This window comes from Stylophora pistillata, chromosome 1 (genome assembly GCF_964205215.1).
Source record: "Stylophora pistillata chromosome 1, jaStyPist1.2, whole genome shotgun sequence".
Lineage (NCBI taxonomy): Eukaryota > Metazoa > Cnidaria > Anthozoa > Scleractinia > Pocilloporidae > Stylophora > Stylophora pistillata.
The window spans coordinates 12,274,971-12,288,079 of NC_142519.1; the positions used below are offsets into that span (position 1 = coordinate 12,274,971).

The 13,109-nt window shown below is 39.0% G+C and overlaps 1 protein-coding gene across 1 annotated transcript; it reads right to left on the bottom strand.

Moving 5' to 3' along the window:
- Positions 1–9,024: 9,024 nt before the first annotated feature.
- LOC148741266 (uncharacterized) lies at positions 9,025–12,514 on the bottom strand. Its single transcript, XM_088746671.1, has 2 exons — positions 11,694–12,514; positions 9,025–9,479 (listed from the first exon to the last, which is right to left on the bottom strand). Exons 1-2 carry the CDS (start codon positions 12,150–12,152, stop codon positions 9,471–9,473), a joined length of 468 nt encoding a protein of 155 aa, XP_088602797.1. The 5' UTR covers positions 12,153–12,514; the 3' UTR covers positions 9,025–9,470.
- Between the last annotated feature and the right edge of the window lie 595 nt (positions 12,515–13,109).

A 13,109-nucleotide genomic window follows, 5' to 3' on the forward strand; every position in this document is an offset into this window, starting at 1 on the left:
CCGGACGATACTGTAATCTATTACTCATCCAAAGACGTCAGTGATCTTGAACATCATATCAATGCTGATTTACGAACAGTGTCTGAGTGGTTCTCTAGAAATCTCCTTACTGTAAATATATCCAAATGCAATTTTGTTGTATTTGGAATTCCTCACAAACTGAATTACATTTAAGATATTTTGATTAAAGTTAAGGGCACTTGCATTAAGAGAACACAATCATTCAAATACAGTGAATAAATAAAGTTCATATATTTTGAACTGCGGTATTAAATACGTATGATGCACGATCCTTCGCAGTAGATAGCGCTATTTATGTAATAGCGAAAATCAGACCTGAAAAAAATCAGGCCTGTACGGGATTCGAACCACTGACGATACTAGTGCAGCGCTCTACTAATTGAGCTAACAAGCCAACTGGGAGCAGGCCGTTAAGTTGATTCGTAATAAACCCGTGATGATAAATCAGATAAATCAGAGGTCAGCGATTCGAATCCCGTACAGGCCTGATTTTTTTCAGGTCTGATTTTCGCTATTGCATGAATAGCGCTCTCTACTGCGAGGATCGTGCATCATACGTAAGAATACAGTTGTTCAGTTGAATCTTCAGTGGCTATTTTGAATTTGCCCTTATTGTGACTGTTAAGATCGACTTTCTGTAAATACCACGGATAGGTATGCAAGATGGAAAAATGGAAATCTCCCAAACCTTGTCACATGAAAGCCCTTATGAAACTAGTTTAGAAAATGCAAGATTCAGTTTCTTGCGATTGATATTTTCCAATAAAATAACTTTTTTTGAATTTTCATCTCCAAGAGGCCCTTAAACCACCGAAAAATGTGCTTCGCATTCTCGCGTGGTGAAAAGAAACGGAATCAAATACCATGACTATTGCGATACAAGATGATTTTATGACCCTTCCTTTGTATGAAAACGCTGTTGTAATTTCAAAAGATTCCAAACTGAATTTTTAGTTTTTTTTCAAAATTACCCTCTAAAACAGTTTCATCGCGACTATCAATTTTTCCATTTTTCAACGGCAAAAAACCCCTCCTGGTATGGAGGGGCTTTCGTTGTGCAAAAAACCGGCAAAAAACCCCTCCTGGTATGGAGGGGCTTTCGTTGTGCACATGGCTTTCGTTGTGCAAATGCTATTCCAGAGAAAGAGCAATCCTTTTTCTTTCAATTTATAAAATAAAGTTTTAGGGCAACTCAAACGGCAAATTTTTGAGAACTGAAAACATCAACGGTACTTGCGTGAAATTTACAACTTTTGAACTTGCGGTTGTGATGACGAATACAAGCAGTACAAGAGTGAACTTGGACAGCAGTTTAAATACTTCGACAATTTGATCCTTTTCCACCAGTTAAAAAACTAAGCAAACGATTATGACTTCGTTGTGGTAATTATCTGAAAGGAAAAGTGCCATGTATTCTGTTTTATTTCGAAAAGCACATGGAATGAATAATGCGCACACGTGCGCATGCTTAAAAGAACCAACCGCATACACTACAAAAAGCATTTTTATTGCTCGAGTTGAGCTGTAAACCTCTTGACAACACTTCCCGTACCTGCTTATTTGTTTATTTTGAAGCCTGAATTGCACAAGTTATCTAAATATAAAAAGTATTCATCAAAATGTTCGCATTTCGTCTGAAAGAAATCGTACAAGTAATGATGGAAGAATAGGACAAACATTTACTCACCTCATATACATATGTTGTTGACTTGAAAGACCAAAATCCCTGAGCTAAACTAGATTGCGTGACATGCTCTTTGGCTACACCCAGGTAGGAGGCTGGGTGTGGGGGGCTTGGGCTTAGGCTTGGGCTTGGGTCCAAAGCAGACAAAAACATTCCTTAGTAAATCCCGTAATCGCTAAAAAAAAAAAAAAAAAAAAGCTGTGTAGGGTTTTCGAAAAAAGAAAAACAAACAAAATCAATCTTGGGACAGGAGCCGATCTCCTGTTGAGAATTAAAATAGTGACGCTGATTCATCTTAACGCAACCCTTGTGCGAACAAGAAAAGATAGCGCTGAGGTCTCGGTCCTTTTCCTTCTCATGGGTTTTGGCTTATCGACCGTCTGAGATACTTCTGTGAAGTCCCCTGAGGAAAACTGGTACTCAAAGCTTAGCGGCTTTGAATAATCTGGAACTAAAAGACCAAATGGAAATGTAATAAAATGACACAAGTTTCGGCTCCGCAAATGGATAGCATTTTTGTTGTTGTTGTTGTTTTTGTAGTTTAGGATTAATTCCCACGAAGGATAAGTGATAGGTGTAAGACTGTAGAGTGCGAGTATAACTTCAATAAGAGAAAAAGAGTTGCTTTTCTTGTCCACTGCTTTTCTTTTCTTTTAAAAAAAAATTCATGCAGTGGACACAGCGTGACGACAGCATAGAACCGTAGACTCAACATTTTTAAAACGTCACTATTCTTTGGAAAATCACTTATTGTATGGGCAATTTGAGTTTCTACCAGTCAGAAAAAGTCATATGGACAAGGTCAAAGTATTATACCATGATAAACTACTTTGTGAGGCGAACAACCAGCCATCCTTGAAGGCTGTGTCAAGTCGATGCCCGATAGACAGGCAACGAGGTTTGGGGATTCTCAGCGACAATACTTAGACGCGAAATTTAAAGTAGGGCAAGCAACAGGAGTGAAACTTTATCCAGTGGATGTTGCACGTGACATGCGTTACGCGCGAAACCAGGGAGGAAAAAAACTGTTCACAGTAAGTGAATTTTTGACCGAATAGGAAATTCAGTCATACTTTTCAAGACGAGCCTCTAAACTCCGGCATTCTCATTCGGACGATCCAGAATCTGATCAAGACGAAGATATTATGGCCGCTGAAGAGGAAATCGCGTACGAAAATGTTCGCGCAGTTGTGTTAGAGGAGGTGGGACTAAGGCACCCAATTGTTTTCGAAACTTTCAACTTATGTGGCAGGCACAAGGCAGGTAAACTGCGACAGCTAATTGTTTCCATGCTGCATTTCATTTGGAAACATTTTGACATTGAGGTGATGACCATCAAAGGACGACGCAAAGCTCCTTACTTATCCCTACTGGAGAACGTCTGGTAGCATGCAGTTGTAGTAACAGTTAGGGTCTAATTAAATGAACATTCCAACAGCAACATTCTTTGATTTTACGCTTGGGAGCAAAAAAACTTATAATTGGCTTGGAAATACGGCTTAATGAGGGAAATGAGGCCTTCGACTCTTATCAACTTCGTACATTCTTTCTAAAGTATAGCCTGATGCCAAAATTGTACCTGCCAGGATTTCATGCCGGCAAAATCTTTCAGATCCTAGGCTGTTTGGTTATTAGCTATAAATATTTTTTATTTCATCATGGAGGCTTAAAGTTTTCTTCTCTGTAATAAGCATCTGATGGGAGGGAGGTTTGGGATCTGGTGAGATGGAAGGATTCTCAAAAAGTGTTTTTTTGTTTTTAAATTTCCAACAGGAGATCAGCACCTGTCCCAAGATTGTTTGTTTGTTTGTTTGTTTGTTTGTTTTCGAAAAACCTATACAGCTTATTACGGGATTTACCTGGGAATTTTTTTGTCCGCTTTGAACCCAAGTCCAAGCCCAAGCCTAAGACCAAAATCCCTCAGCTAAACTTGATTACGTGACATCCTATTTGACTAGACCCAGATAAGGGGGTAGGGGTGGGGGTGGAATTTGGGCTTTCTCTGACCGGTAGAAACTCACATTGCCCATACAATAAGTGATTTTTCAAAGAATAGAGACGCTTTAAAAATGTTGAGTGGACGGTTCTATGCTGCCGTCACGCTGTGTCCTCGGCATGAATTTTTTTAAAAGAAAAGAAAAACAGTGGACAAGAAAAGAGAATCTTTTTGTCTCATTGAAGTTATACTCATGCTCTACAGTCTAGTTTACCACCTATCACTTATCTTTCGTGTGAATTAACTCTAAACAACAAAATAAATTTTCACTCCTGTTGCTTGCCCTACTTTAAATTTCGCGTCTAAATACTGTCGCTGAGAATCACCAAACCTCGTTGCTTTTTTATTGGGCATCGACTTGACACAGCCTTCACGGATGGCTGGTTGTTCGCCTCACAAAGTAGTTTATCATGGTTTAATACTTTGACCTTGTCCATATGACTTTCTCTGACCGGTAGAAACTCAAATTTCCCATACAATAAGTGACTTTCCAAAGAATAGTGACGCTTTAAAAGTGTTGAGTAGACGGTTCTATGCTGCCGTCACTTTGTGTCCACGGCATGAAATTTTTTCAAAAGAAAAGAAAAAGAGTGGACAAGAAAATAAAGTCCTTTTCTCTTATTGAAGTTATACTTATGCTCTACAGTCTAGTTTACCACCTATTACTTATCCTTCGTGGGAATTAACCCTAAACAACAAAAATAGCAACCTAAAAAAAAAAAAAAAAACACTGTCCATTTGAGGAGCCAAAACTTGTGTCATTTTATTACATTTCCATTTGGTCTTTTAGTTCCAGATTATTCAAAGCCGCTAAGCTTTGAGTACCAGTTTTCCTCAGGGGACTTCACAGAAGTATCTCAGACGGTCGATAAGCCAAAACCCATGAGAAGGAAAAGGACCGAGACCTCAGCGCTATCTTTTCTTGTTCGCACAAGGGTTGCGTTAAGATGAACCAGAGTCACTATTTTAATTCTCAACAGGAGATCGGCTCCTGTCCCAAGATTGATTTTGTTTGTTTTTCTTTTTTCGAAAACCCTACACAGCTTTTTTTTTTTTTTTTTTTTTTTTTTTTTCAGCGATTACGGGATTTAGAAGGAAATGCTTTTGTCTGCCTTGGACCCAAGCCCAAGCCCAGGCCCAAGCCCCCGTCCCCCCCCCCCCCCCCCACAGTTCCTCTTTGTTTTAGTCTGTCGGTGATTAATTAAATGATTTAGGCTTTCCGGTAATGTTAAAGTCCAAACTAGTTCGTAACGGGCGGTTGTGCTACCATTTGATTATGGATATCATTGACGTCGTAGAGGGTAACCATGCGAAGTTATTTTTACCCAAAAAAAACCTATATCTAAAATAGTTTTCGAGTAAAGATGTTCTTTAGATCCTTTCTTTTTATATGACTACGGTGACTGCTATGCCTCAGGTATGATATAAACCATTCTGTCTCAAGCCAAGTTAATAAATAATGGCCAACCAACTTGTTTTGATACGGCAATGAACCATTAAGGAACTGCTGTACGTTCTTTATATGAGCCGGAAACAGAACTTAGACTTTATCAATGTTCGCTTTGTTCTTGTGGGCTGCCTAATACCCTCAAAGATTACATGATATGATGATTTTATTTAAAATGAATTACTTGACTGAGATAAATCTGTGTCTGCCCTGTTTATATACACCTTGTTAGTCCGTTTTGCTGACGCTGTTGCCGTTGCTGAAGATTCAATTGAAGAACACAGTTGGCCACAAAACGTAAGTTTTCATTTTTCTTCGTTATCGTGAGTGATTTTATTTACAATTGAACACTAATCCATGTTTATACGCTAAAAGTATCTTCGTCGTTATTACGTACTGAATGATTACATAATCTTTATCGATCGCAAGGAGAACCTTTCCTCCACAAACTGAACAGCATCATTTTAATAGTATTTCGCTTCAGTTATGGATGAACGAGTTATTTTAGTAAACGCTTACATGTAAAGATTTGGCTACTAAAGCATTTATTTCTGTCGGTGTCTATCGATCAAAATCACGCGTTTTAAACCGGATATCAAGTTATACCTCGCATCAACTCAGGAAAAGTGAAATTTTTCATGCCTGCGTTTTCGACTTTTCATTTTTGATATGTCTATGGGTTTTTGTATAAAGCAGGAATTGACTTACAACTGATGAATAATGCCATAATACCTGCTCATTAACGAAGCTAGCGACTTTTACAATATTTTGTTATGTCATAGATTTAGCATTAATAAATACAATTTATTTCAAGTGGGTCGAATATTCTTTAAGTGCCGTAATTTAAATGATTGCCCTCTAACTAAATAAACCAATCCAAAGAGAAAAGCTTTAGAAATAAAATACCTACATAGCTAATGCTCGTGTAAAGTTCTCATAAGTTCTACAACGACGAGGAATCTACCTCCGTGGATCTGTGAAGTGACAAGGATATTCGTGAGCTGGCTACATGAGTTGTGTCAATGTTTGTATCTGTACATGAACTAAATGGGGACCCCTAAATAAAGTTCCTAGCTAATAACTAATGTGCAAAAAAATTAGTAAGTAAATGTTAAATACTTGTTAACAGCATCATAATGACTACTACGAAATAATATGAAATGATTCTGTTCACGATTTACATAGTCTGCAGCAACTGCTATTGTTGTCTATATTGTCTTAGAGGTCAATTTTTATTATACTGGTCTTAAATATCGCAAGGTTTGGAACATCGCATCGCATACAAACTCTTAATCTTGTTCAGCTCAACAATCAGACGGCCTGGAATCAACTGAAGTGTTCACCGTGAAAAATGCAGCTCGTTAGCATCTGCCACACGGTTTCAAGGTCTTTCAGATCCTACTATTTGGTTGCGGCTTGTGACAAGGACTCCCGAATTTAAATGACAAATATTTGAAATGATGGTAAACCAGTCTCCTTGTCATCAAATATCCTCTTTTATCAGTCTTCTCCGCCCAAATTATCTTGGCTCAGTGTTTATATTTCTATTTGTGCGATGACGCGTTTTATTTAATTTGCACTTCATCTTCAAGACTAAGGCCCTGTTTACAAGCAGGGAGGGTAACCCTAGTGCTAGGGTTACCCTAGCAGGCGGGTCAAAGATAGCCCGGGTTTACAAGCAAAATTTCACAGGTAGGGTTACCATACCACCCGGGACAACTTACCTATGCTTGGCAACTGCACGCATTGAAAACAAAATGGCCGACAACGGAAGGGTTCTGGCAGTTACTTCGATTCTGCTGTCGTTGCTGCCAGTCATAGCTGCTTATCAGTGCCATGGAGTTTTGACCTTCTCGTTTCTAGAAAGCGACAGCAAGTTGCCATGTTAAACGCGGCCATGGAATTCAATAAAGCACTCGCTCGAATGCGACATGCAAAAAGGAGAATTATTCGACGAAGACGATTTCAAAGAAAATCAGGCCGTACGGATCAATGGTGGAAAAACTTATTTGAGGGCAGGATGGAGGAAAGCGAATGGAAGAAAAATCTCAGAATGAATCGGGATGTTTTCATGATCCTCGTTAATGAGGTTAGGCCTTTTCTTGTGCCTAGACGTGGTCCACGCGGAGATAATGTATTGTCGGTGGAAAAAACAATTGGCTATGACTTTATACCAACTCAAGGATCAGGGGTCTATTCTTAGGACTGCTAATGCTTTTGGAGTTGCCCTTTGTACAGTGTCCGTTGTTGTTCGTAAAGTTTGCTATGTTTTGACTGACAAGTGTGGACCAAATGTTATCAAATTGCCAACCACAGAACAAGAGATGATGGACCTTGTGTCTAAAATGGAGAACAAATTTGGTTTTCCGCAAGCGTTTGGATGTGTGGATGGAACACATATTCCTATTCTATCACCTAGGGAGAATCCGCATGATTACTTCAGTTACAAAATGAAGCATACTTTGAATGTACAAGCGGTTTGCGATTATAAGAGAACATTCTTAGATGTTGATGTAAGGTGGCCAGGTTCTGTCCATGATGGTCGAGTGTTTTCCAACTCAAGAATCAACAGAATGCTCAGCAAAGGTGAACTTCCTATGTTGTATAAGTAAATTTTGCCGGGCTATGACAAAGTGCCAGTGTTGTTACTCGGAGATCCAGCGTATCCCCTTCTGCCCTATTGTATGAAGGAGTACCCAAATCCAAGATCAAATGAAGAAGTCATTCTTGACAATATGCTAAGAAGTGGCAGAAATCCTATTGAATGTGCCTTCGGAAGGCTTAAAGCTAGGTGGCAAATCTTAAATAAACGTGTCAACTTGGGACTCTCATTTGTGCCCATTGTTATATATGCCTGTTTTGTGTTGCATAATGTTTGTGAAAAACATGGCATGCAAGTGGAAGATGATGATGTTGCCAGGCAGATTGCTCACGATAGGTCAGTGCAACCAGACACTGAGCCAGACCGTTTGTATGCATTCAACACTGCAGAAGGTGCACATATTCGAAATATTATTAATTTGATGTACAAAGAGCACATTCCTCACTGACTTATGTTGCACCCTGAAAGGAATGATCAATACAGCAAATTATTTGCTTACCTAGAATTAAGGGAAAATGTTGTGAATATTGCATTGAACTGCAGTAACTTAACTAAGTATTCAGCACAAAAGTGTTGTGTAGCAATACCACCATCAATGACAAAGGTTCTTTTCTTCTTTTTCTTATTTGTAATACAAATTAGCCTCTCATAATAGATGTTATCGAAAAAACAAAGACAATTTATAAACAGAAAGACAATAATATAGTATTGTCTGTACTAAAAAGTTGTGTTGAAAAAAATATATGTGGTGTGCAGAAAGCTGGTAAAGAGACACTATAGAGTCCATAATTTGAATGGTTGTGCCACAATTTACTTAACATAAACTGTACATGTGTGTCGGATTTTTGAATTGTACCTCTTTGTTTGAAACAAAAAAAGTGTTAAAAAAAATTGTGTTTAAACAAGAAGACAAACAGCCTGGTAATAAACTTTTAAAATGAAAAAAAAAAAAAAAAAACAAGTTAGACTAAATCCTCAACTTGATAATAACATCAATATCACAACTTAACACTTTCCACGGCTAGGGAACGCAAAATGAATAAATGTTTGATAAGAATCACAATTCATAATAGTCCCTGTGAGAATCTGACCCTGCATTCTCATTATGAGAAGATGTAACAGAGGAGGCCCTCTGACTTACTGAACTGTAATGGCTGTCCGGCTCAAATGACCCCACTTCATATGAAAACTGACGAGAATGGATTCCATCTCCACGGTACAGGTGATCAGTAGAAGGCTGAGAGCCACCGTAGTTGTTACTAACACCAGAGCCAAACACACAAGGTGTGGGTGTCCCCATGTATTGTCCATGGTTAAGGGGAAACGATTGAGGTTGACCTGACAAAGCCATTGCAACCAAGTGCATAGCAGATGCAATACCACTACCAAGCGAAGTTAGGCAGTCAGTAATCTCTGTCCTTGAGGCTTCAAAGGCCTTATTCGACTGAGCAAAGGCATCCAGAAGATTCTTTTTATGGCTACCTCATCTTTAGCAGTGCTCATTAGGATTTTATCTCGTTGTGCTTGAGACAAGTTTCTTACCATATGTTTTCGTTTGTTGTCAACCAGTTGAGCTATTTTTTTCCCTTTGCATTAGCTTTATTATCCTCTGAGCACCTACTTTCTTCCACACTTTTTTGACTGACACTTGATAGGTTATCTGTCTCATCGTCACCATCGTCATCACCAAAAAGAGATGGGGATGGGGAATGTGAAGACTCTAAAATGCCTAAGAGTTACAAAAACCAAAACATTGTAAATATATGAATTAATTCTATCGATTACAGAATGTAACAATATGATGAGTTATTTTCTTTTTAATTTGTTATTGTATAATGATTGTACAAACCTGTGGAACAGATATTATTGTAGGATATTAGCTACCATAAGACTAAAATTTTTTATTTTTTTTCTTTCCTTTGCCAATGGATACTGAACTGGATTTTGTAAAAGCACTTCAATATATTACTTCAATCACTAAATTGAAATTGTTTCTATTTATATTTGCAACATTATAAATAAGATATTACCATAACCCCTTCAACAACTTATTATCAATTTACCTGCTGGTAGTTACCAATGTCAACTGCCAGCAGTACATGCTATACCATTCATAGTATACAGGGGTTGATATTATTATAAGCAATCTGCTCTACCATGAATAAAGGCTGATAGTTTCGAAAGAAACTGTTTGGGGCTGCGTCGGTGGGAGTAACGAAATAATTTGGATATATCAACAAAGTTGAAATGGTAAATTGGCCACCGTAATGATTACAAAAGCTGACGTTTCGAGCGTTAGCCCTTCGTCGGAGCGAATAGAGGAATTGTGGGTTGTGTCTGCTTTTAAAGGCAGAAAATGGAGCTACGTTATTGGTGGGAGCATGGCAACGAGACAAACATGAATAAATTAGTGGAATGAAAAGCGTTCGTTGATCCCTGTGGGATTTAGACTGCCGGTTCGAAAGATGAGCTTTTGTTCAAGATTTTTACGGCTTTCCGTGCCACCTAAGTGCAAGGAAAGACCGCAGATTGCCATATGTTGCTTAGAATGATTAGGTTAATTAAAATGTCTAGCGACTGGTTTCGATGTGTCCTTGTCATTCCTTTCCACGTCTCGAAGGTGTTCTCGGAATCGGTCACCTAGTCTTCTGCCTGTTTCGCCGATGTACATCTTTTTGCAATAAGTGCAAGTTATGCAATAGATTACATTGGCGGAGGTACACGTGAAGTGATCGGTGATCTTAATGGATCGTTTAGGTCCCGATATTTTATCAGTGTTGTGAATAAAAGGACACGTTTTGCATCGTGCACGAGCGCATTTAAAAGTGCCGGGTTGGTCATTAGTCTGAAAAGAACTTCAGACCAAAAAATTGCCTATGTTTTTGTCGCATTTGAATGAAATGAGCGGAGGCTGCGCAAAGATAGTGCTTGTCTCTGGATCGTTTTGAAGTAATTTAAAGTTTTTAAGAATGATGGATTTAACTGAGTGGTTGTGAGGGTAAACGTGAGAGTGAATGGAATGCGGTCGGAATCTTCCTTATGCGACGTTTGTAGTGCTGAATGTCGATCAATAAGTTGAGCACTGTGGTAACCCGCTTGAACGACGGAAACAGGGTAACCACGTTTATCGAAGAACTGACACATTGACTCTGATTTGTGGTGGAAATCAGAGTCATCACTACATAAACGACGAAGTCTTAGAAACTGAGAAAAAGGAATGGAATTCTTAACGTGAGATGAATGCGAAGACGAATATAACAAGTAATTATGCGAGTCTGTAGGTTTGTAATACACACTAGTGCATAAACCGTTACCTTCAATTGAAACTTAAAGCTCTACCATGAATTTGATTTCCTTTCTTTTGTTATCATAAATAAAAAATGAACTGATTGATAACAATAATAATAATTACTATTATTAGTATTATTATTATTAACGTATATGTGCACGATCCTTCGCAGTAAAGCACTATTTGAGCAATAGTTAAAATCAGACCTAAAAAAGGTCTGATTTTCACTATTGCTCAAATAGTGCTTTACTGCGAAGGATCGTGCACATATACGTTTCATAACCGCAGTTCATACATATGTTTGATATGTTTGTTGTTGTTTGATTTATCATCTACGGGTTTATGTCGAATTAATTTGACGGCCTGCTCCCAGTTGGCTTGTTAGCTCAATTGGTAGAGCGCTGCACTAGTATCGCAGAGGTCAGTGGTTCGAATCCCGTACAGGCCTAAAATTTTTTTTCAGGTCTGATTTTCACTATTGCTCAAATAGTGCTTTACTGCGAAGGATCGTGCACATATACGTTTCATAACCGCAGTTCATACATATGTTTCATATGTTTGTTGTTGTTTGATTATTATTATTATTTAAGTGTCAATTCATTAACACTGCTGCACTAATTGAGGAGATTACAAATTAACTCAACTATCACATACCTTGAACTTCACTGTCATTGTCATTTTCTGAACTGATTCTTCCATCATGTCACCGTCAATACCAAATGGGATTGTGCTTGTCGCAGGAGAGCCTCCCCAAATTTCATTTAGGAGATCGAAATTTTCCTTAACAAGTTTCCCGCTGCCACTACGACTTCCCTTGTTCACCACATTCCGGTAATCTTGACGAATGTTCTTTATCTTTTCTTTGACTCTATCATATCCTTTCTTGATTGCCAGCTTTTCCTCATCGTTTTGAGATTTGAAACTTTCGTGTTCCTCTTTGTCCATATCCTTAATGCTTGTTTCCGTTTCGGTAAGGCTTGGCGTTCCAAAGTCATCAGGATACAAACTCGCCATACATCGTCTCACTTCGGTGTACAGTGACTGGAGATCTGCTTCAAAGTCGACACCTTGAAAGTCACAGGTCGATTTGTACTCTCGCACAAACTTGAGCATTTCTTCTTCCTTGTCAACGGACTATACCCACTTTGTCTTTTTCTTCTCTTTGCCCTTTTTCCGGATAAAATCTGAATCATTTGATAGCTTTCGCTTCTTCCCTATCCCGCTAGATTGCAAGTCATTACTTTTGTCCAGTCCGGATGTTTGATTTGACTCATCATCATGCTTGGGTGTGGAAGAACGAAATACGAGAGGACTCGCCGACCTTGCAGTCGAAATATTTTTCGGTTTCTGGCAAAGTATATCTCCATTTAGCCCCGCGGCCAGCCCCACGGTGTAAGCGGTCTGCCATGATGACCGTTTGTTGTCAATGTTCAAAGGGCCTGGAGACAAGTAAAAAGTTGTCCCGGGTAAGCGAGTTATCCCCAGCAGAGCGTTTACAAGGCAGCTAGGGTTACCCTAGCGCTCAGGTAGGGTTACCCTAGTGCTAGGGTAACCCTAGCTGCCTTGTAAACACGTTGATGAAAAAAAGAAGAAATGTGGGAGCGTTAGGGTAACCCTCCTAGGGTTACCCTAACCCTGCCTTGTAAACAGGGCCTTAGTCAAATCTAAGTTTCGACGTTGGTGTTCTCTCGGTTAATTCTGAAAAAAGTATTTTACTTTGCAACTTAAGGCTGGTGGAATGAGAGCCGTCATTGGCCAAGGTGTGCTTGTAGCGTTACGGGTCATAAGCTACGCGCTGAAAGGCGAAAGCTAGTGGTAGATGGAAAGACGCTGCCCCTTGGATTTCTTTAAAGAGACCACGTCTTAAATTTTATTTAAACTTTACTCAAAAAATCTATAACACAGCAAACGGGCGGCCATTACGTCACATGGGAGACCTTAAGCAGTCAAGACGGCAACGCTAAAGAAGACGTCGATTTTTTAATCAATTTCTACTTCCTATTTGAATTTCGAAATTGGCTGCATGTGTTTACCGTCTCTTACGACGCCATACCTCAACTTTAGCACAAC

Excerpts from the sequence above, each read along its gene's own strand:
- LOC148741266 (XM_088746671.1), bottom strand. The coding sequence starts at position 12,152 with ATGCTCAAGTTTGTGCGAGAGTACAAATCGACCTGTGACTTTCAAGGT.